Source organism: Carya illinoinensis, chromosome 1, assembly GCF_018687715.1.
Source record: "Carya illinoinensis cultivar Pawnee chromosome 1, C.illinoinensisPawnee_v1, whole genome shotgun sequence".
Taxonomy (NCBI): domain Eukaryota; kingdom Viridiplantae; phylum Streptophyta; class Magnoliopsida; order Fagales; family Juglandaceae; genus Carya; species Carya illinoinensis.
This window is the reverse complement of record NC_056752.1, coordinates 9,776,795-9,802,279: the sequence shown is the minus strand read 5'-3', so window position 1 is coordinate 9,802,279 and position 25,485 is coordinate 9,776,795. Positions and strand designations below refer to the sequence as shown.

The 25,485-nt window shown below is 33.9% G+C and overlaps 1 protein-coding gene across 3 annotated transcripts; it reads left to right on the top strand.

The window, feature by feature from the left end:
- Nucleotides 1-13,349: 13,349 nt before the first annotated feature.
- On the top strand, nt 13,350-20,851 carry LOC122309925 (beta-amylase 2, chloroplastic). Of its 3 annotated transcripts, XM_043123729.1 has the most exons (11): nt 13,457-13,504; nt 13,619-13,690; nt 13,779-14,179; nt 14,693-14,770; nt 15,015-15,218; nt 16,202-16,396; nt 16,836-17,000; nt 17,221-17,481; nt 18,419-18,637; nt 19,222-19,441; nt 20,476-20,851. In XM_043123729.1, exons 3-11 carry the CDS (start codon nt 13,895-13,897, stop codon nt 20,556-20,558), a joined length of 1,710 nt encoding a protein of 569 aa, XP_042979663.1. In that variant the 5' UTR covers nt 13,457-13,504; nt 13,619-13,690; nt 13,779-13,894; the 3' UTR covers nt 20,559-20,851. The 3 variants fall into 3 exon arrangements, with proteins under 3 accessions (XP_042979653.1, XP_042979663.1, XP_042979673.1); XM_043123719.1 differs by lacking the exon at nt 13,619-13,690 and having other exon boundaries at nt 13,350-13,504; XM_043123739.1 differs by lacking the exons at nt 13,457-13,504; nt 13,619-13,690 and having other exon boundaries at nt 14,038-14,179; nt 14,680-14,770.
- Nucleotides 20,852-25,485: the final 4,634 nt, after the last annotated feature.

Sequence of the window (25,485 nt, the reverse complement as noted above, 5' to 3'; positions counted from 1 at the left end):
TCTCACTTTGGTAGTCCCAATTACCATTCCCCCCGAATGGTAGATCTTGTTACAGGACCTGAAGGAGAATCAGGAGCTGATCAACTAGACACAGTTGACTAAGCGACGGTGCGACATAAATGTTAATATAGTAATTAACGTAAATTACTACTTGTACGATTGAGTTGCATCTCTAGTACTTTTTGGATTATAACCATTTTGGACTAGTGTTGTGATCTTAGTTGTTCAATAGATTTTTATGTATGAAATATGTTTTAAGCATTTGGGATATTTTCAATTTGGTGCATAGTATTGCTAAAGAAAAAATTTATCCGCTGCGAATATTGCATATTGTTATATGCATGTTAGGAATATTGCATCTTATATGTCATGAACGGGAGCAGGTAACCTTGTGTTGCATGTCTCGACGCTTCAAATGTCCGTCCGATCCCAAACGGAATTTGGGGGCGTCACACCTATCATGGTATTTACGGCCTCAGGAGAGAAGATTGATGATTGATGCGTCAAGGGTTCCTGATTCAAGTCTGGAACATTAGTGAAAGAGAATTGCTCAGTCATTCTATCGTTGTGGAAAAACAGAACTCAGGTCAAGAAGCGATGTATTTTTTTTGGCATCCGATAGATGAAAATGATCATTTTTTGTATAGAAATTCAGAACCTTCAATCACCTTTATCAACAACATCAAGCGATTGTTTAAATCTCCAGTCGCACTAAATTCATAGAGTTAGGCCTCGAGACTTGCAGCATTTGTCGGGTCACGGACGGCTCCTTTTTCAACTATCTACAATGACTATTAAACGCATCATTTTCTTCAGTCCATTTACTTGCTGCCGATCCTTTTTAATGATGCCAAAAGGGGGAGAAGTTTTAGACTAGACATTAACATTGTTTAAATTGCTAAACTTGTTATATATATTTGGAATTATATTTATACTTTTGCTTGAAAAACTAACGTATATTTTCACGGGGGGCTTAAGTATTAATACAGGTTTCAAGTTCTATCAAGTATTTGTCATCATCAAAAAGGGGGAGATTGTTGAACCCAAGGTTTCAAGTTTCATGTGATTATAAATCTACACATGAATTTTGATGATAACAAATGAATTCAAAGAATAAAGGAGTTTCAAACTCAAGTTGTCCACACAATGGAGTCAAGCACATCAAAGAACCAAGCATGAGCAAGAAGGAAATAAGTTCACATTAAAGTCATAGAATAATGTTGTAAATCTCTTAAAATTCGAAATTAGGATTAATGTTCAAAATTAATATTTTATCATAAAACATTAAAATACATTTTCCACATGTGCATGAATTTTTTTGAAAATTAAATTTGAGAATTTTGAAACATGATTGATTGTCATCTTTTACATGTGCATGTCTTGATTAAATGGTTGAATTTTGAAAATATTAAAAATGATTGATTGTCATCTTTTACATGTGCATGCCTTGATTAAAGGGTTGAACTTTGAAAATATTAAAGATGATTGATTGTCATATTTCGCATGTGCATATTTTATTTGAATATTTTTAAAAGTGATTGATGCTTTTTTAGACTTATACAAAAGGTAGATGATTTTGTTTGAAAATTTTGAAAAGTAAAGTGTGCTCTTTTTGTCATATACAAAAAGTAAAAGATTAGGTTTGAATTTTTTGAAAAGAAAAGTGTGCTCCTTTTGTCATATGCAAAAAGTACAAAATTAGGTTTGAATTTTTTTTTAAAAGAAAAGTGTGCTCATTTTGTCATATGCCAAAAGTAAAATATTAGGTTTGATTTTTTTGAAAAAGTGAATGATGTTGTCTTTGACAATTGAAAAAGAAGAATCTTTTATTTGAATTTTTTGAAAAAGTGAATTATATTGTTTTTGACATATGAATCTTTTTTAATTTGAATATGAAGTCTCATATGCCTATAAATAGATCATTTGAGAGCTTCACATTCACAACACCAAGAGCATACAACATTCATTCAAAGCTTTCATTCTATCTTCTTTAAATATTGAGCCTTAATCCTTGTTCATTTTGAGAGATATAGTTTGCGCTGTATTGTTCTTATTTCACTCATTGAGAAGTGTTTTCTGATAACCTACCCACTATCAGCTCTTGTATCAGAAAAAGGGTGTGTATAACCCTTGTGTGTGTAGAAAGTATTCTATACGGGGAATAGTTGAATCACCACGTGTAAGGTGATTGCAAGTGTAGAGGGTGTTCTACACGGATCCTTTGTAGCGGTGTTGTTCAAAGGTGTAATAGGTTTCTATCTCCACCTGAAGGAGGTTGAACAGTGAATTTGAGAATCCTCAAGGGGTAGCTTGAGGCGAGAACGTAGGCAGTGGGGCCTAACCTCGTTAACATACTGAGTTTGCTTCTCTCTTACCCTTACTCTTTATATTTATTGTTATTTCATATTTTGTTTATATTTTATATTATATATTTGATTTATAATTGTTATTTTTTTAATACAACTCAATTCACCACCCCTCTTGTGTTAGTCATCTGGGCAACACTGGTCAAACTCCAGCTGGCAGTTAATTTCAACACTACCCTCAATTAAGTTCATAACAGAAACTTCTTCCCCTCTCATCTCCTCCCCTTTTTCAGGACTATTCAAATCCATCTGATGATTATCCATTTGGACTGTTATTTGGTATTTAAAATTTTCCATCCCTTAACTTATCAAATAAAGACTCAGAGAAATCAAAATTTAAATTACCCAATAAATCAAGAGTAGATACCTCACAAGAAGCCACAGAATCCTCATCCTTATCTTCTCGACCAAATTTGAAAGATTGATCCTCCATGCCATTACTCTTATTGAACTGAAATTGATTACGGTGATCTGAATTCTGCCTACCACCATATTTCTTGACATCAAAGTTAGTAGAATTCATTGGTTGAGCTCTTAGCCAAGATCCATATTGCAGCTAAGATTTTTCACCATTTTTGTTATCATACGATTGCCCAAAGCAGCTCATTCCCTTGTGTTTCAGAACACCACATTTAAAACAAAATGATTGTAGCCTTTCATACTTGAATTGAACCCAAGCATACTTCTCTCCTATTGTAGTTCTCTTACCTCGAACCAATGTTTTGTATAAGTCTACTTCAACCTGGACTCTCAGGCACCTGCCACAGCCCCAACCTTTCGAATCTACATCAATCTTCAACACATTTCCTATGATGGATCCAACTTGCCCACCTACCTCCTGATTCATATCATTAAATGGAAGATGATGAATTTGCACCCAAAATGGTTCTTAATTGAATACAAATTCATTAAAATGAATACTTCCATTAAATGATTGAATAGCCACAATGCATCTGTCAAAGAACTAAGGCATTCCCAGAATAATTTTCTCTATGTCTAATTAATGTTGGAACTGAATAAGAAACATATGATCTTCCATATCTTTGAAAGAAACCCATCCATCCTACTTCCAAATCTGTGATATTGTTTTTTTTTTTTAATGCTTCCTTATTGGCTCATTTCTCCATTAGTATCAGAGAAAGAAGACAATGCTTTTCTCGAATTTCAGTCTCCTCGTCTACTTCATTGGGTAACACCATTACTTCATTCTCCACATCTGTTAATTGAAAGCCTTCTAATCGCTTAGACAATTCATCTCCTGCCATCATTCACTATGAAAAGAGATATTATACTCTTAGTTCCCACTGAGAGACACTATTCTTTGTATCAAGATACAAAGAAACTCTCACTTTACTCTCTCACTCTCTCAGAGCAAAGAGAAGGACTTTCAATCACAAACATATCAAAGAAATTAATTAGTGTCAAGTTTTCTCATATCATTTTAAGATAAATAAAATAAAATAAGAATACAAAACACATTTGAAATACAATCCAATAAAAAAACACGCATGTGATCAAAATTTAAAAAAAAAATACTTATAATTGATTAATTTTTCTGTTGAATGTTGAGTTTGAATAATTTTGGAGTGAAGAGGGGATTAGATTCATCAAGATCTTTTAATTTAGGTCTTGTTTAGTTATACAGAAAAGATGAGATCAAATAAAAGTTAAAAATTAAATAAAATATTATTAGAATATAATTTTTTAATATAATTTTTATTTTAAAATTTAAAACATATTAAATTATTTATTATATTTTATATAAAAAATTTAAAAAAATTATAATAATTAGTTTTCTATCAAACCAAATCAGATCTTATACATGTATATATTATTATATTCTACGCCTGTATTTTTTTACAACCTTTTTTTTGTCTCTTTCACTCTTTTTCTTGGTACTCAAAGCGTCAGGTCAACCGCCAATAAAAATCAATATCCAAACATTTTTTAGCCATTATTCTAGAGCTCATACGTCAACCTCTGGCCAGCCTCCGCGCACACACACGCGATTAATCAGTGAGGAACATAATTTAGAGCGTCATAATTTTTTTTAAAGAAATTAAGTTTAAATTATACATATTAAAGATTTTCAACTCTGGCCACGTGATATTCACATGGGAGAAGTATATATAACGCCTATCATTTAGGTGTAGGGAGCATCATGTGCAGATGCTTAGTTTTAGAAGTTAATTTGATACTGATATTTGTTTTATTTATTTATTTTTATTTTATCTTTTCTGAGATGTCAATATTCCCTAGGATTATATGACAATAAAACCAAGGCTCAAATGGATATCATCTTTAATTTTTCCTAGTTGGGGTATCCGAGAACGTAATCTATTAATATATCTATATTTATTTATTTTATCTGCTAAAGGGTTATCCTCTCTCATTCATGATGTCGAGAATCAATAAATGATAAAGGATGTTAGAGTATATAATGGTTCTTTAATGACTACTCACTTATTTTTTGTTGATGACAATTTAGGTTATGTTTGGACGTTTAGTTTAATTTAGTTGAGATAAATGTGGAATAAAATATTGTTAAAATATTTTATTATTATTATTATTATTATTTTGAGATTTAAAAATTTTGAATTGTCTATTATATTTTGTGTTAAAATTTAAAAAAATTACAATGATTAAATAAAATGAGTTAAGATGAATTGATATAAATTGAAAAACCAAACTTGCTTACTATTTTGTAGTGCTAATATGGTAGAAAATTTTGCACTACAACACTTAATATCACTATTTATGCAATTGTATTTGGCCAAAAGGTAAATTTGGAGAAAATAAAGTTATTAATTAGTAAAAACGTTGGGGAGGAAGAGGTGACTGCTATTAAGGCACTTTGGAATGTACAGTCCATTCAATACCATACTTAGTATTTGGGGTTACCATCCTTTATTAGGCGTTCTCGTTATACTACTTTCCAAAATTTAAAATCAAGAGGTTGGAACAAAGTATAAGGCTGAAAGGCAAAACTTTTATCATAAGCTGGTCGAGAAATTCTCATTAAGGCTATGGTTTAAGTATTACCTACATATACTATGAGCTATTTTCAACTATCAAAATCTTTTGCAAGGCACTAAAAAGTATGCTGACTAGATTTTGATGGGATCAACTTGGGTTTGAGTGTAAAGTTCATTGGGTTAGTTGGTGTGTGAATCCAAATTGGTTGGTGGGATGAGTTTTCATAATTTGGAGATTTTTAATTTGTCCTTACTTGCTAAACAAGGTTGGAGATTACTATATAATTCTGATTCATTGTTGTTCAAGGTTTTTAAAGCCAAGTGTTTTTCCAGTACACTTTTTCTACGGTCACAACTTGGGTATAACCCGTCCTATTTTTGTAGAAGCATTTTCACGACATAGGATATTCTTATTCAGGATTGTCTATGGCATGTTGGTACTGAAAAAATATTAATGTATGGACAGATCGATGGGCTTCAACAAGTTTGGGGCTTTTTAGTTCTGTGTCTTCTCAATTATTACCCTTGAATGCCATTGCTAATATGTTATTTAACTCTTTTTTTAGAACAAGGAATGAAGCTTTGATTATAAATATTTTTCCATCTTATGTGGCTAAGAAGATTCTCCATATTCCTCTCCATTTCTGGACACTTGATTAGCTTGTTTGGAGTGCAAATAAATCAAGTATGTATTATGTAAAATCTAGATATCATTTTACTATAGAGATGGTACATAGGAATGGTAGTGTAGGAAGTTCATATTCACAATGTCATATGGTTTTGTGGAGGAAGCTATGTCATTTGTCTCTCCCTAATAAAGTGAGAATTTTTGCTTAGAGGGCTTGTACCAATAGCTTACCTAAAATGGTTAATTTTCAGAAAATGAGTATAGTCACTGATGAGATCTATGCTCATTGTCATTTGAAGAATGAATATGTAATCCATGCTTTATGTTTATGTTTTAATGTTTCTCAGATCTAGGAGTTTAGAAATAGCCACTTTTTTCAGTTATTAGGTGGTACTAATCGGTTTGATATTTTACTATGGAATGTGAAGGAAGTTGATATGTCTTCAGTCCCTATTTTCCTTACAATCTGTTGGGGCATATGGAAATTTAGAAATTTTTGGTTGTTTGAAGATACTTCAAGTACAATATTAGAAGTTGTTGACTATTATCTTGAGTATATAACAAGTTTTAATACTATTCAAGCATACACTCGGATTGTGAAAAAGGAAAATGTGCTTTTGTGGCAACCCCCATCACATGATAAGGTTAAGGTGAATTTTAATGGGGTTTTATTTAAGAATAAAGCGACTGTTGGGATTGGTATTATTCTTAAAGATGGTGCTAGAAATGTATTGTTTGTTTTAAGTCGTAAAGAAGTGAGGCTCTTTGAGATGGGTGAGATTGAATCTTTGGTAGCACTGAAAAGTTTACAAAGGATTTTGGGCATGGATTTTTGCAGTTTAATTATAGAAGTTGACTCATGGAATGTTGTTGAAGTTATTAAATTTGGAAATGCATCTTTTTCACCGCAGGGGCCTTTAATTATGGAAATACAATGCCTTCTTCATCATTTTTCATAATATGAAATTTTACATTTGGGACGATAGGATAATGAAGCTTCACATATGCTAGCACGACATGCTCGTAACATTGATAATACCCTTCAATGATAGAATACTTGTCTAGATGTTATTTTTAATAAGATTTTAATAAGATGTTGCGCCTTAATTAAGTATTTGCATTGATTAGTACATCATTGACTTGACAAATAACATTCATTGTAATTTGTATCTTGGTCGTTTCCTATTTGAATGAGTTCAAATGTTATAAAACAAAATAAAATTCATGCATCTAAATGTGGTTATATTACGTTGATAACTTTCACGTTTTATGAGATTTAATAATCTTTTTTACATAAATTGGGTTTGCTTATCTTTTCTAAAAAATAGTTCTTTATCCATCTTGAGTACTTGGCATCATAAGATCCCACTCCATTTGTTTGCCTACATTTAAGAAATTTGTATAGATAGAAGTAATTGATCTCTTGTATTATTTTTGTATGAATGGATTTCGAGTACTACTTTACAACTTTTTTTATTTTAAACCCTAGACCCACTTTTTTCATCAATAACTTACCATATATGGATTTCATGCGCCATCGCACTGTTTATCCAAATTACAAACTCAATGCATTTGGAAACACCAGCCTATCTATAATTGATGCAGATTCTTTTACTAATTGAGATTGTTAGACTATGTAACATCCATCGACCCTCCTTGTTGAACATGCATCAAAGTATATTCCTCTACAAAAATCTCAAATTACCCAACCTCATTGTGAATCTCTCCAGGGTTGTGTTTGGATGCTGGGTTGAACTGAGTTGAGTTGAATAAAATATTGTTAGAATATTAGTTTTAAATATTATGAGTGTGTTGAGATTTGAAAAAATTGAATTTTTTATTATATTTTATATAAAAATTTAGAAATTTGTAGGGGGATTTGAAAAAGTTATAATGATGAGATGAAATTAGTTAAGAAGGGTTTGGTAACCAAACTGGCCGGGTCCAAATCTTTGAACTACTTGAAAATCATATTTATGATGGCCTTTCTCTTGGTTCAATCATGGAGCCAAATAAAAACCATCAAGTCATTGATTCATTTCTTGTTTTTCCTAGTCATTAACTTAAAACATTTTTTGTGCTTCTAGATGATACCATGTGGGCTGAGGTGGAATTATTGTCGAGAATCTCCACTTCTTGTTGGATGTATCTTGGTTTTATTGAATGAAATATTACCTTGCCCATGAAAAAAAGGGCCTCATTCAGATTGGGAGCTTCTTGCTCTAGATATGCTATTGAGGTTATTGTCTATGAGCTAATTATAGTGATTCCATTAGGAGATTTAAGATCTGGACTTAACAAAGATAATTATAGACATGTTTGGTTACATCGATGCTATTTTTACAAACTCAAAAGTAAAAATATTTTTAAAAAATTATATAATTTTTCAATTTGACTTATCTACTTTTACAAACTTCAATGCAAAACTTGCTTAAAAAAATTATTTAAAATTTAATTTCCTTTCTCAAGTCTCAATCTCAAAAATATATTCAAAACATTTCATAATCAAACATGGCCTATATTTCCCGCTCTCAAAGTGCTTCTAATTTTATAATATGACTTTGTGATTATCAAATTTATCTCTTAGCTCCCGATTTAAATTAAAGAGAAATTATATTTATAGTTATAAAATGTGCAAGTACCATGCATTCATTTTTAAAAAAGTGAGTAAATATGTGATTTATATTAAAAATTAATTTTTTAATAGTGAATTTCACTCTTTTTCAAAAGGAATGCACGTCGCTTGCATAATCTATGACTGTATTTAATATTACTCAATTTTAACAGTCAAATCTCTTAATGTATGGGGCATGGAGATTTAAAATTTCTTTGATTTAGAAGTAAAATTGACCAAAAAAAGTAAAAACTTACTATTGAGAGGTAAATTATAATTTCTCAAAAATGTTTTTTGTTCAACATAAGAGCACTGGCAATGCCAGTGTATCTTCCGGTTTAGCTAATATCATCTACATTTGGCCCACATTTAATTGGTCAAACTAAAATCATCTAAAATATGAGCTATAGTAATTATATCCTACCAGTCAAATATGAAGTGCCCTGTAGCAAGGTCGAATATATTTTTTATTATATTCTATAAACCATGTGCACAAAGGCTTCTTTCCCGCGACTCTTTCTTCTTCTTCCCTTATTCTCTTATGCACGGCTCCTTTCCTCTTCTCCTTCTCTGTAGCACGACAAGCCCTATCGCCAACTTCTTTCCCACATAGTTTTTATAGTATCACTTTATATGCAGCTTCTCTCCAGCACGACATGGCTCCAGCTTCTTCTCCTTCTCTCCAGCATGGCAAGGCTCTTCTTTGTTGCCAGCTTCTCTCCGTCAAGGACTCCTCCCTGGCACTGCTCACACCAAAGCCCCTTCTCAAAATCAAATTCCACACGTTTAATTTTCTCTTCTTCTCTTAGTCTTAGGTTTAATTTGTGTTGAGTGAAATTCGGGTGAAAATGATATATATATACATATATATATATATTGCTCAATATTCACTGCCTAAGGTCTTTTTTGTGGAACATGTATGCATACAGTATATAGAAATTCAGTCTTATACCTTGATTTGGTTGTTCACCATGATGGCTGCTTTTTCAAGCTCCTCCATGGACTCGAACAAAAGGGCTATGCTATACATGTTGTTTATTGACTAGGGAGGTTTATGGGACTCTGTCCCTATTTATTTCATGTTTATTTTTCAATGGGGGATAGAAATTGGTGAGGAAGATGTTAATAATTTATTAATTGTTGGTCTCACTCGAACTTTCTTTACCACAATATGTACGTCCTTTTGAAATGTTGGATTTTGTCTCGCTAATTGCAATCGTATTGAGAAATTAATCTATCTTTCTAGCTTGTAAAATCAAACTGATTGTAATTATGTAAAGCTTCCATTCTGCTTTACAAAAAATTAAGGGTTCATTGCATATGCCATCTATAACATCTGTGGCCATTATGAATTGGTCAAAACTAATATATATGAATTGGGGTTTTTCATTGCAATCTCCTGTTTTTTCAATGGACACTAAGAATCTAAGATGCTATCATATTAATATTAAATATATGGCACATCGATGAGAAATGACTTCTATATACAAACTCAATCTTACTGGTAATGATAGCAATTGGTGTGGCTTTTTGGTGTATTTTTGAAAGCAAACCTTAGCATTTTACGACATTGTCAACATTTTGCACTATATGTGTTACTGTATAGTATGTATGCTGATGTTGGACAATGGGATGTTGCAGTAGAAATTAGAATGTTGATGAAAAAAATTGTATCATAAAGCAACTAGGGTTTAGTTGGGTAGATTCTTCGAATTGATGATAATCTCAGTGATCAAATGACCTAATTAATTGGATTCCATGGGGTATTTTCCTTACAATGTATTTCAGTAAAATGGTTATTTATATAACCTAGACTTGCAAGAGAAAAAATTTAAATGAAAAGGTAGAGCAAGATCAACTTGAATGTAGTTTTGGATGGGGAAGCACTGTGAATATGGAGTATACATGTTGCAGAGGAGACGTGAGCCATATAGACTGCTTGAGTTGGATCCATGATGTAGCAAACCAAATAGATGATATTAAAGCATGATAAGGATAGTTATTTCATATATTTGGATATTGAAAATAAAAATTTTGAGATTTACAATGATAATTCTTTTCTAAGTGAACTAGAAAGTTCCTTTTTTCTAATTATAAGAATTTTACTGGGGCTAATACTCTTATGGCTATAGTCCATAAATATTTTAAACCTATTTATCTATATGATCCTATGCGACCCTTGCGGCTCTAATTAAGTAGTTCAATATGCTTTTTTTTCCTGGTGTGATAAAATCATGTTGTCTTGATTTCCTGTCTTTCTTAATTTATTGTTTTGTTTCATTAGTTGTGGTTCTATTATGTGGTCATTACATGATGAATTAAAAGGAATATGGATATTTGTTATTGTAGAGCAAATAAAGTTTATGCTTATAGAAAGTTTATAGGGTTAACTATTGGTTTGAAATTTTTATAGGGCTAACTATTCACTCAAAATTATGCGCTTCCTTTTACTTTGTTACTGGAGACATGCTTTGGATTCTTCAATAATGCTCAAATGCACAAAATCTTGTTTATTTCCCTTATTTTGGGGTTATTATTAGAATTACACATTTCGTTTCCTTAACACTTTATTTTAGGATAATTTATATTGAATATGTCTGTCATCATTGTAAGGCAAACACTTTAGCACAGATTTTTTATTTTTTATTTTGGGATCAATAAACAAGAACTGATAGTACAGATAAGATGATTTACATTGAATGCTACAAATTTGTGTTGCCCAATTTGAACTTTACCTTGTTATCTAATATTTACTAAAGACTTTGTATGAGTCTTTGTTTATTGAGCATATTAGAATTATGAGTCTAGATCTAATTTTGTACAATTATACTTGAATCAAGGATGAATACTACATTTGATAAAGATCCATTATTTACCACTCTGTTGCAAAGTGGTTAGCAATATATCTCCAGCACCCCAACGGCTAGCTGACATGATAATGTTGTACTCTAAACAACACAATTGGAAGGTGAACAAATGTCACTTAGTAAGAAAACACAACGCAACAAGATGTGTCTTTCATAATAGAGGAGGAAAATCTCCTCGTGTTGACTTGGCTCAATATTAGTATAGATACTATACGAGGGACGAACCAAAAATCTTCACAAATATGAGAGAGAGTTAACGATTATTACAATAACTATAAGAAACCTAGCATGGCAAATCATTCTGGGGGGTCATTGACTAGTCGATATTTGATGATCAAAAAATGCACAAATAAGTTTTGTGCTATTGTGGCCCAAATAGAATCATTGCATTCAAGTGGTGTGATGGAGCAGGACAATATATGAGTTTCTACCTACATTTTATTCTAAACTTTGTTGCTGAAATTCTCTTATCACATTCTCACTACATTCGCATATTTACATCGAAAGAGTCAAAATCATATATAGAGAGATTGAAAAGGCTACCTATAACGTGGAACATTGTTGGTGTCTATTGAGACACCAACTAAATTGGCATCAACATTTATTAATGTTGTCAATGAAAAGGAAACCACATAGGAAACACTCAACTATTGCAGAGTCGACTTCACTAGGAGACGGGCACGATAGATGACAACATAGAGGTCATTTTTTAGAGACTTCTATACAAGAAAGTTGAGAAAGAAAGGAAGAAAAAGATGAAGGTTAAAGAAGCTTCTGATGCTAAATTTGTTGAGGCCTTAACTCGTATGAGAAATGATAGAGCCAAAAGCACTATTAAGAGAAGAGAAGCGGTTAACAATTTTCATTCTGATAGGGATGATTACTAGTGGAGAAAAAGAGGAAGAATGATATGAAGAAAATGAAGATAGGTATGGAGATAATGAAGTTAGATCTTACTGGCATGAATGGAATGTAGCAAGAATATTTCTTGAATCATCAAAAATGGAATTTTGAGAAATCACGGAAGCGATTTTCATCTATATCTCTATCTCCATCTTCATCTCAACTTTTTGAAGATGTGTAGCCATCTCTATCTCAACATGTTCTTATACACTTAATATTGTAATTAAACACTTTACAATTTTTGTTATTTTGGGTTGTTGGATTGTACTAATATATGGCTTTTGTTCTGTTGGGTTGTTATTTTGGATAGCAACTATTACCACATGTAGAGCTATTATTTTGGACTGTTATATGTTGGTGAAATTCTTGTTTATTTGTATTTTTTTTCCTTGCCTCTTTCATTTATATAATTTAGTGCTTGTGATCATGTGATTTTCTCATATGAGATAAAACATGCAATGTTGGATTATGACTATTATTTGTGTTGGATTGTTGGATTATAACAAGCAATGTTGGATTGTACATGTGAGATTTTTATTTACATAAGAGATTTTACCATCTATATACGTATGAGATTGTTATTTTATATATTGTTAGATTGTGAAATGGAAATGAATATGATTATTGGAGGTTATTAGAAATTATGAAAATAAAATAAAAATTAATTAAAGAAATAAATATAATATAAAATAATAATATTTGATTATTATAGAAAATATGATTACTAATTTAGTATAGACTTCAAATTTTAAATGATTAGTTAAAAATAAAAAATTACTTATTAATCAAATTTTGAATGTTGGTACGATCCATCCAATACTAATACTGTAAATGGACAGAGAACATCGTGGCCCAATGCTAAATTGGAGTTAAGCCCAATCCCAGCTTGAACGAGCCGCCTAGCCTTATCATCCACCACGTGTACGGTAAACGATGGTCTTTTACCGTTGCCCTTCCTCTCTTTAGAGGTTGTTAAAAGAAACCTTCTTTTTGTCTTTTTGTTTTTTGTTTCAGCTTCACTTTGAATAAATAAACTATGTAATTAAATAATAATATCTAGGATCCGTAATCCATCTTCACGGGTTCCGTTCCCCGCCACTTTCTCCACTTGTCTGCTTGGTTCACGAGAAAACTTTTGAGAGTTTCATCAGGTACAATTGAATTTACATATCGATCTAATGCTGCATTATTACTTTCATATTAAAATTAAAATTTACATAATTTTCATTAAAATTTGATTTTCTAAATAATCACATTAAATGAAGGAACGTGCATATTGATCCAATGGCTTTCAACTAGATTTTTTCTTTAAAGGCGAAGCAAGCAAAGACCGTATGGTATACTCCAATGAATTGTAATTAAATAAATTCACTCTTTTTGTTTCGTTAGCAGCTTTGAGTGAAAGTTTCTCTTCACGGTTTGCAGTTATGCAGCATGATCTCTTATTTTCGGGAAAGGAAGTTTCTGATTTTCATTGGAAAGAAACAGTGTTTTGAAAGTGTTTTCCAACTCCAGCGTCGCTGAAAAAGAGCATTTTAGAGATGGCTATTACCTCGATTCAAGTCTTCAATTGCCTCAGGGCTCCCAATGCATTCCCTGCTGCAACAACGGCTTTTTCTCCGCAAAATTCTCATAAACTTTCTGCTTTTCTTAGAGTTTCCTTAGGTTTTAGGAGCTCAGTGGACTTAAATTCGTGCGGCGTGAAGGGGTGCTTTGTATCGTCTAGCTCTCCGTCTCGAGCTTGGGCCATGGTGAGAGAGAGAGCAGAGAGGACTGAGGATTATCCTCTAGTGGGTGATTCTGTGGATGCTGTTGACGACCAGCCGGTAACAATCCATTCTTTTCTGTTTAATTTTCATTTTGATAAATTATTATATCTTTGAGTTTCCAAATTTTGATAATTTTGTCTTGCTGGTGATTCTTCGTTCGTGATGGGGTTGTTTCGTGTGGTAGTGCTGTTTTAGCAACTGAGTTGAAAATTTGTGCATTTTTTAGCATATGTTAAGCATCGTATTGTAATATATTTCTGCGCAAATGAAAACGGAATAATATCAGTAAGAGACAATTCGAAGAAAGAAGTGTATTAAATATGCTCATATTTCTAAGAAGTGGAAAGAAATTTTTTGGCAGGCGGATGTTGTCAAGTGAAATTGGAGGTGGGAGTTTAGAATGACGGTGAAGGTTGATGAACTTATTTGTAGAAATTAAAATGCATTCGTAGAAAGAAGTAACTACAAGAAAACGTCTTTAGTGGCTTCGTTGATTTTTGGACTATTTGGATTTCTTTAAAAGATGACCCTCTCACCATTTTTTCAATAATTTTTAGTCTCTTTTGATAGGCTGTTAGCACAACCCAAAAGTTTCAGGAGCGTGACTTTGCTGGTACTTCTTATGTTCCCGTATATGTGATGCTACCGGTGAGTCTTTTAATTCTATTTCTGTTTTGTGACTGGATGTAGTCGTATTCTATTTTTCAGGAGTCCAATTATGTCTAAACTGCCATGGCTTGCTTTCTGAAAGGGAGAGCAAGTAATTTTTCAAAAGTTTCTATATGGAACCTTATGCATAGAATCACTGCTTATTCAGTACTGTTATGTAATTGCCAGTAATGGCTGCAGTTTAGTAAGTTATTCTTATTTATTACAATGGGGGAAATGGCAGCTGGGCATCATAAATATGAACTGCGAATTGGATGATGTAGAAGGTCTTCTGAATCAGCTAAAGATCTTGAAGTCAGCTAATGTTGATGGTGTTATGATTGATTGCTGGTGGGGAATCGTAGAGGCACATGCTCCACAGGTATATAATTGGAGTGGCTATGCTAGGCTCTTCCAGATTGTGCGTGACCTCAAGCTCAAGTTGCAGGTAAGTAATATGTTATCTATGTTGCTTGAACAGCTATGCTTTTTTTTTTTCTTTTTTTTCTTTTTTAATATAGGCAACAGCCATGTTTCTTTTAGCTGTCTACATCCTTACATCTCTGCTTTGAGGCACGTAAATGTTGCTTTGCATGCACTCTTTGTAATGTGTGTAGATAAAAAACATTGGTGAGATAGTTACTGTTTGTATGACCGTGAACCTGTGTTGGTTGTGGGTTGATTTTGAGAAGTGAGTACAACATCAATTCGATAATTTTTTTTTTTCAATTTTTTGATAAGTAACGGAAATTATCTTTAAGATTTAAATCAAGAACTAAGCAGGTTCAAGCTCATTTGTAACCTGACAAGTAGAATCTGCTGATTTGGACAAATGCAGATAAAATTGTTTCTAATTGGGTAATTATATTGGAATAAACTCAAAAAAAAAAAAAGAGGTTAATAACTGTAGATATTTAGTTATTCTATAGCATCTTTAAAAGTGATGGATATATGTACTTATCTACAAAATGGGAAAAATAAATTTAATTGGAGACTAAAAAGATTTCAACTATGGCCATTGGCCATCCAAATCTCAACTTACTATGGACCATCTCTGTTTCTCCCTCCCACCCCTTGCCGACAAAACCTTTATATGTTGGTCCATCTAAAGGGAAAATAGAAAAAGCCAAAATAGGCATAGAAACTGGCATCGCAAGGATTATATAAATATAATTATTTCCAACGAAATGATAGACAAAAGTACACATGCAAAGAAACTCTTTTTTGATAAGTTAAAAATTAACAATGCAAAGAAACTTGTTCAATTATTTTTGTTGGGAGACAGTAATAAGCTCGATATGGAAGTAAGAACTAAGTTATTTTCAGGATTATTTTCTGCTATAACTTACTGAAAAAAAATCCTCTACTATTTCTCTTTTGAGAACCTCAAGTTGGGCCTAAATGTCATTTCTTAACCCAAAATTGGTTCAGGTTGTAATGTCGTTTCATGAATGTGGAGGTAATGTTGGTGATGATATGCACATTCCGCTCCCTTGTTGGGTGGTAGAAATTGGTCAGAGCAATCCTGACATATATTTCACTAATAAAGAAGGGAGGCGCAATACTGAATGCCTCTCATGGGGAATTGATAAGGAACGGGTTTTAAAAGGCCGGACTGCTGTTGAGGTAATTCATTTAACTATGATTTTTAGGTTGTTTTGGATCTTCATCTTTCTGTATAGAGGATCTAAGTTAAAGAAATATGTAATTGTTCCTTTCCTTTCACCATCCCATTTTATGTTCTGTAATAGATTTTAATGGCATGAACATTCATGACTTCCTTGTATCTTTAGACAATCACGCATGGGTGTTGATCTTGTAGGCTAGGGCTGTGACTACTTTCTCATTAATAAAGTTTTTATTTACTGATAAAAAAAAAAACATATTGCTAACTATGTTATCTGCACATACAGGCACCATTGAATCCTTGGATAAACCTTATACTAATCATCTAAAAAACTCTGTTCTCTATAGTTAAATATACAGAAAAATATTTTGATCTTCTATGATAGGGTAAGTGTAATTTTACCTTTTGGTTTGTTATTATCTAAAAAAAAACACTCAGGTTTACTTCGACTACATGAGAAGCTTTCGGGTAGAATTTGATGAGTTTTTTGAGAATGGAATCATCTCTGAGATTGAAGTTGGACTAGGACCATGTGGAGAGCTGCGGTATCCTTCTTATCCAGCAAAGCATGGTTGGAGATACCCTGGTATTGGGGAATTCCAGGTACTCTTCTTTCTTTTTTCCTTTGTGAGTAAATGGTGATTGGTGTGTATGTCATTAGTTGCTGCAAAGTTCTCCATAATTATGATTTTCTCGAAAGTGTTTTGTTAAGATCCTCAATATGTCCTATAGTCATGATGTGGATCCACCGTCACAAATTTCAGTTAATTTTATAAAATATATCAAAGTCTTGTATGCCTTGAAGTGACCTATTTCAGTTCAGTGCTATGATAAGTACTTGATGAAGAGTCTTACAAAAGCAGCAGAAGCAAGGGGACACTCATTTTGGGCCAGAGGACCAGATAATGCAGGTTTTTATAATTCTGCACCACATGAGACTGGATTCTTTTGCGATGGAGGTGATTATGATAGCTATTATGGCAGATTCTTCCTTAAATGGTACTCTCATGTATTGATTGATCATGGAGATCGTGTACTTGCCCTAGCTAATTTAGCTTTTGAGGGTACTTGCATTGCTGTGAAGGTTAGTTGCTTTCATTTGGTAAAAGGCCATAGTTACAATGAGAAACCTGTTTCTTTTATCATTTTTGCTTTTTTTTTTTTTTAAGTAAAAATATTATATATATATATACATATAAATAAATAACCAAGTACACTGAACGTATACAAGAAAACACCTTACCCATATTAAAAAGCCCCTAATGACCCAAAAAGCCCGTAAAAAACAATCCAAAATAAACTAATCCCAAAACATCCCGAAATACCCAAAAAATTACTTTGAACCTCAACCCCTTTTTTCCCGTAGAACTAATACCCAACCCCAACCCCAGCCCCAATCCTTTATGTTTCCCGTCTTCACATTGCCCTCCCTTTAGACTTCTCTCTACTTGAGCTACCTCCCTTAGCATCGTAGTTGATTGCCCAAGAAAGACGCTGTAATTCCCTATTTTTCTTGAAACTCTTGGTTTCAAGCGCGTGGCTTGCCTCTATCATGGTGATTAGTTCATTGAACTGGTCTTCGCATCCTCCATGTGAAATTCCCACGAAAGGCAGAATCTCGTTAACTTTAGGCAGAATCTAATCTATTATAGGAGGAAGAGAGACCAAGGAAGTAATATTGTCCTTGGACACATTATCCAACTACATTCCCAATTCTTGACTTTCCTCCATGCAAGGCACCAATGACAAGTCCCGTACCTCCTCATCCACTCCGTTGTTTCTTTCCATCCCCATTGGAGCTTTTAGAGTGATAGCAAGTCCCTTCGCCTCGGGCGAACCTATACGTGCAACTTCAGTGGAGCCTACATCTCCTTTACCATTTTCCTTCAACTCCAACATGGGAGCCATAGTTTCTTCGGGCAAGGGTGTAACACCGTTTGTCTGTTTATCCTGTTTTACTTGAAGCGAATGACTATCATTTTTGCTAATAAATAACCTTTGCTTATTTGGTTAATGAGTAGCTATCAGGCATCCATTGGTGGTACAAAACGGCCAGCCATGCTGCTGAGCTGACTGCTGGATTTTACAACCCTTCAAATTGTGATGGTTATGCACCAATTGCAACAATGTTAGAAAAGCATGAGGCTGCTCTGAATTTCACATGCGTCGAATTGCGTACATTGGACCAGCATGAGGACTTCCCTGAAGCACTGGCAGACCCTGAGGGATTAGTTTGGCAGGTACTCATGTCAGAAATTCATAATGTTTTTTAGTAGTCAGTTTATAGTTTTATATCCTGGCGACAAGGGTTTCCTTGTAGGAACATCAGACGTATTTACAGTTCAATGTGGAGAATACTAGTCCTAGAGTTCATAATGTTATTTCAACCAAATTCCCATGTAGTTTTGAGTCTGAAAAGCCTCTGTGATTAGGATCATTCAAATAATCTTCTGGTTAAATGTTGTTCTTATTCAACGACCCATGTGATTGGATTGAGAATTCAAGTTCTGTCGATTGTGGCTGGATCATCATGACAATTGACATGTTTTCATATTTTCTTTTTTGACCAACAATATGTTCTTTGTTCTAATATCTCTTGAGACACTGTATACGAGTCATTCCTTTGAAATACAATATGTATTTGATTAGGGTTTAATATACTCCTAGTTTAACATAGTGGAATCTTGAAGGGAAAGTTAACAACCAAGTCTAATTAGGATAATGGATCTGCTTCAGATTCAATTGTCAGTCTCTTTGTAATTTATGTTATGTTGAATAAAGCTTTTGACTCATTTAAGGAATATATATATATATATATATCCAGGTGCTGAATGCTGCATGGGATGTTTGCATTCCAGTAGCTAGTGAGAATGCTCTTCCTTGCCATGATAGAGAAGGCTACAATAAGATACTGGAGAATGCCAAACCCAGGAATGATCCAGATGGGAGGCACTTATCTGCCTTTACCTACCTTAGGCTCAGCCCAGTTCTCATGGAGAGAGACAACTTCATGGAGTTCAAGCGATTTGTCAAGAGGATGCATGGTAAGTCTTCCCTTGCTTTCCCCCTTCTATACGAGCATTGCTATAGTGTATCTTTTTGCTAAGTCCTACCCTCAGGAAGTCCATATATAAGATATACACAACACACCCTTCTGAATTCATTGAAGGTCTACTGCCTACAAAGTAAAAGAGCCCTTGTAATACTCAGATTTTGCTATCGTTGTCCATTTAACTTAATGCCCCTACAGTTGCTGACTACGAGTTTTAAGCAATAATATGCATGGGCCTAGTTCAGTTATCATGTTCTTGATTGCATTATGTACCTTGGGATTTACTTCAATTCACACTATTGTGTTTGGTTAAATTTCTTCAGCAAAGTTTCTTCCTGCATATTTGGGTCACCCACTTCAGTTGTACATCGCAGTCGGTGAAACTTGTTTTTGATAGGTCGCAGTCAATGAAACTTAGGGTGATGTTTTCAGTTTCCTACATGGTTTCCGACCCCAATAACTTCTTTTGTTTTTAAGTATGGCACATTCTATTGGAGCATAACTCTCATTGGTGAAGTATGATATTCTTTGCAAATGAGCCAAATCCTTGCTGTTTTCTTTGGATTTGACCAACTTGGCTTCTTAGTGCATTTTATGCGCCTTATATTCTCTATTGAATGAATTGACGCTTTAATTGAGTTTTCCTGGACCTTCCTCATCAGTCACAGGTAACCAAAGTTCCCAAGCCTTGGCGAAGACAATTGAAACCATTAGTTTATTTCATGAATCTAAAGACAGTCTTACTGTCCTCTCAAATTTTACGTAATTCCAATAACCTTTGGTCAAATCTGAAAAGAATTCCATGCTCAGAATACCTTCTGATCAGGCATACCAGTAACATCTACATATCAACTTCTTGGCTGTCTACTTCATTAATGCTTAGAATGCAAAATGTCACTGATTGTGAAAATTAGTTCATTTGTGGTCACTGAATGACTTGATCTGGAGCATGTGGTGGTTGTCCTAGAACTCATCAACTTTGCTGTGGAGGATTAAAAGTTACCCTTGTCTTACTTCCAATTGCAGGGGAAGCAGTTCCTGATCTTCAAGTTAAACCAAACAAAGAGCATACTAAACTTCAGGGCACTGATGGCCAAGTTGCTAATTAGGTCAAAGAAATGGATAAAACTATGTACTGAATTGATGGAATGTTTCTCCTAACGTTTCAGAGTTTCAATTCAATTTTCAGGAGGTTTTCAACCGCAATGATGGACAATTGTTTTGAAGAACCATCGACAAGCTGGCCGCAGCTACAATCATGATACCTTATTTTGTGTCCCTAGCTAATAAGAAAAGCCATATTCCTTACTTTGAATTGAAGCAAATTTTAATCAATTCAGCACAAACTTTCCCTCTTTGAGATACTTCGTTATTTCAAGTAAATATGTAATATTTTAGCCAAGTGAATATGAGATATTTTAGTCATTTCACAAATGAATATAACATAAAATGATCTCCCATATTTAAAATAGAGAGACCTTATTCCCAACTTGGGGCAAAAGAAACAAAGATAGGAAAACTTTTGTATTTTGTAAAGTCGAAGATATAGGGCTATTTAATGCATCTACTCAAGGGCTATTTAATATAATCATTTCATCACATTGAAGCAATGCATCGTCATTGATCTTCGTCAAGAGGCACGGTTGATGTATATCGTTCGTTTGGGAGAAAATAACAGGTTGGAAATAACTGTTCTTCCGGAAAGAAACACGGTACGGGTAATCAGGTCATCAGTTACGGGTATGAATATGGATATCGGAATGTGCCTTGATTCGGATCGGGTTAGAAATACTATTTTTGGACCTGCTCGAGTCGGCTGAACAGCCTTACCAGTGGGTGGGTGAGTTCCTCCTTCAATCTTATAAAAGTTGTCTCTGCAGTTTCATTCCATTGAAAACTATTCTTCTTTGGCAGGGTAGTGAGGGTAGAAAAATATCCTCATAATTTTTAATGAATATTCTATAATAGCCCGCGAGGCCTAGGAATCCGCTTAAGAGTTTTTAGGGTTATAGGTTCAAGCTAATCAATCATAACCTTTAATTTTTTTTTGTCTACTCTAATCCCTTGGCAAAAATTAGATTGCCTAAATAGCCAATTTCTTGTCACCCAAACCTGCACTTGGACCATTTTGCAGATAATTGATGCTTCCTCAACATGTCTAAAGTAAGTTCTTAGTGCCTTAGGTGTTTTTCTTCATTCTTACTATACACTAATATGTCATTTAAAAAAAATAAAAATATTTCTTTTAAAAAAAGGTCTGGAAACCCAATTCATCAAACTTTGAAAGGTGGATGGGGCATTAATCAATCCAAAAATCATGACTAAAAATTCATAATAACTTTCATGGGTGCGAAAGACGATCTTGTGCACATTTTCAGACTTTACTCTGATTTTATGATAAATTTGAGGTCCAACTTAGAAAATAACCTTGATCCACTTAGCTCATCTAGTAGTTCCTCTACCATTGGTATGGAGAATTTATCCTTGACAGTGACTTGATTTAGAACCCTATAGTCCATACACATCCTTTAAGTCTCATATGCTTTCTTTACCAACAAAACTGGAGAGGAATAGGGGTTTTGGCTGGGCTAAATTACTCTAGAGTTCATAAGCTCCCTAACAAACATTTCTATCTTATCATTCTGAAAAAATAGGCACCTATAAGGTCTTACAGACATTGGTTTAGCCTTTGGCAACAAGTTAATGGGGTGGTCCTAGGTCCTAAATGGGGGAAGACACATTGGTTCTTGAAATACATCATCATATTGCTCTAATACTCATTTTGAAGGCTCAAAATAAGTATGCTCAATGGAGAGTTCCCCTTCGTCTATCAATTGCAATATCACTCACTTTCTAACTTATTGAGTTTGTTCCAAGGACTTTCTTCCAACACTAAGTAGATACCATTCCTGACAAAGTGATGTTATACTCTTGTAAAGAAAATTGTATGGTGATTTGTTTAAAATTCCATGAGACAATACCTAAGATTTTCAACCACTACACTCCAAAACCAATCACACCCAATGAACTCTAGTACAAATAGATCCAAGGTGAAAGAAACTCCCTGGATGCTCACCTTAACTCCCATCCATTTTTCTTCACTGAATAGTTGGTCACTATTAGCCAACCTAACCTTCACATTTTTTCAAGAAAATAAGGAATCTAGGTTTCTTTGCCACAACAGGGTCTAGAAAATTGAGTGTTGTCCGAGTCAATTAAAATCATAATCCATTATCCTGCAGCCTTCCCTTTAACCCTCATGGTCCTAGAATTGGATGCCTCATGGTCCTAGAGTTGGATGATCTTATTAAAGCATGGAGGGAAATCTAGGGTTTAGAGGTCACTTTTGGGAATTCCACAATTTCCTTAACCAAATCAGTTTGTGGTAACTAATTGGCCACCCTTAACTCATCATCCCCCTCAATATCCACCTCCTCTTTTAAGAACAATTCTGGATTCTTGCACTTGCAGTTTGGATTCCACTTGGAATCAGCATAACCTTTTTTCCTTTCTTTCTTTCATTTGATTGGGACTAATATTTTGAACTGGCACTATGGCCAACTTGAGGATTAATTTCTTTGATATTTCCCTAGTTCCAAGTTTCATTGTATCTTAGCCAAACTAAAAGTTGTTAAGAGGTCTGGAGGGTTGAATATTTAGGCAGACAGTCTGATTTCATCCTTCAGACTTCTCCAAAAACAGCTCAACTTATGTGAGTCAGACAACCTACACAATCTATTGGATAGAGTCTCAACCTCCACCTCTTACTCCTCAACAAAACTTGTTTGCCTCAATTTTGTTAGGTCTTCCATGGGGTTATTGTATGAGTTATGGCCAAACCTAATTAGGAATACCTTAGCAAAGGTATCCCAATTTGTGATGGCCACTATTCTTCTAGGTCTTGAACCACACCATGGTGCCTATTCTTCCATGTGGAAGGAAGCCAATCTCATCTTGTGGTGAGGTAGAGTATTATGGAATAAAAAAATGATTAGCCTTATGAAGTCAACCTAAGGGATCCTTCTCTTGGAAGGAAGCAAAATCAATCCTTACTAACTTGAGCATAATGTCTCCACTGACCTTACCATATCCTTTTGCTCTGTGATGCACTCATGATGAGGATTCTCCATGCTGATGTCCCGAGTTCTTCTTCTGCAGTTCCAAGCTCAAGGCTGCCAGCTACTGAACTACTAAATTTGATTGTCTCTTAATTGCTAACACCTCAGTTTCTAATGTTTTCAACTAAGATGTCGTCGCCTTCTTCAACCTATTCAACCCATCTTGCAATTGATTGATGTGGGTGCCCTTAGCCATGGTGGTGATCAGCTGTTGAGGATGATCAGCTCTGGTACCAACTTGTTATACACTGAATCTATGGAATAATAATGAGCTCACTTCGAGGGTGAATAACCTCCAAATTAGAGAAAGAGAGAAATATAGAATCCCCCACACATGAAGCTGTATTCTCCTTCATCATAACAAACTCTTCTTGAGTATGGAAAGAGCTACTGAGTTATGTATCTAATGAAAATGACAAATGTACTCCTAATGGACTTAACATGGGCTAAATAGAACCGAACACAACTATGGGTTGAAACCCTTACAATGGAATAAAATAATAGATTGTAAACTATATGATAGACATTGGACTTAAATAATTAAAAGACCTAACTTTATGAAAGCCTGTAGGCCCAACCAAAAATGGATCTCTAGTTCACTTAGCTAACCCCTAACCAAACCATCACTTCTTTCTTCATCAAACCTACAACCCCTCCATCGCTGCCGATGACTCAACACCTTGGTTGCCTCCATAGACGGTGGTTCCAATTTATAATAGTAGAGTCACAAAGTTGTGCTTAAGCTCTGTTTGGCAGGTGAGAAGTCGATGGGAAAGTGAACGATATATCTGGAGTGTTATTTTGTCAGGTTTTGAAGATGAGAAACAACTGACTTGACTTCTAGTGATATGCCAAATTTATTTTACAGTATAAAGAACATTACGATCTGACGTACCATATCAAGTTATGTCAATGTGTGAGTTATTTTTATTCAATCTCATGAATTTAGCAGTTCTCTTCAAAGATTCTCTTGGTAAAGCCCTCCATTTTGAATTCACATTGTTGTTGTTTAATCAATTGAGTGGGTTCTTTCCTTTCATCTTTTTAATCCTCGTGCATGAACAACATCGACTACTTGAGTTTTGATTAGGATTAAAATCTTGAGGGATGAGTGGGCACACCATGCTCGTAAGAATAAAAAAAAAAAATAAGAGAATTGCCAAAAGAATGTTCTTCATTGATAGAGTTCTTTACATACAATGTGTACACGAGTAATTACAGCATGAGAGTAAATACACATATTCAATTACTTTATGTTTGCAAAATCTCATTTTGTAATGGTAGGATGAAATATTGCTCGTTTTTGCTGACGGTAATACTTATATATACAATAATAAACTATGTGGGGGCCTTCATGTATCTTTCTTCCACACTTGAGATGCACAAATTGAACTTTGATCCGGTTAATATTGCTTTGACTTTTGTCTTGGGTCAGCGTGAGATATTGCCTATATTGAAGTTCAGAACACACTCGCGGAAAGTTACAAGCTTTCTTAAAGTGTGAAGTGAAGCTTGTGTGCGTCCGGATTTTGGCAGTCTTTGTTAAGGGAAAATGTTAGTATGCCACCTGGATTTAGTTCTTATTTTGACCACTCATGTATTTAAATTTTTTTAATTATTTTTTATACTTAATAATTAATAAAGCAATTTTTAATATATTAATATATTTTTTTATTTTTTTATTTTTAAAAAAAATTAAAATATGTTAAAAAATGTGAAAAAAATATTGTATTAATGGGCACACCCAACGGTCAAGCTGGACTGCACGCTAGCACTACTCTTTTGTTCAGGAACTAAACTTTTATCTTGGTAAATGTGAGGTATTGATTATCCAAAACGAAGTAAGGCTTTTATTTTTGTTTTTGTTTGCATTTTCCTCTGTCAATTCATCAAATGCTAGCATGTGCTTTGTGTAACA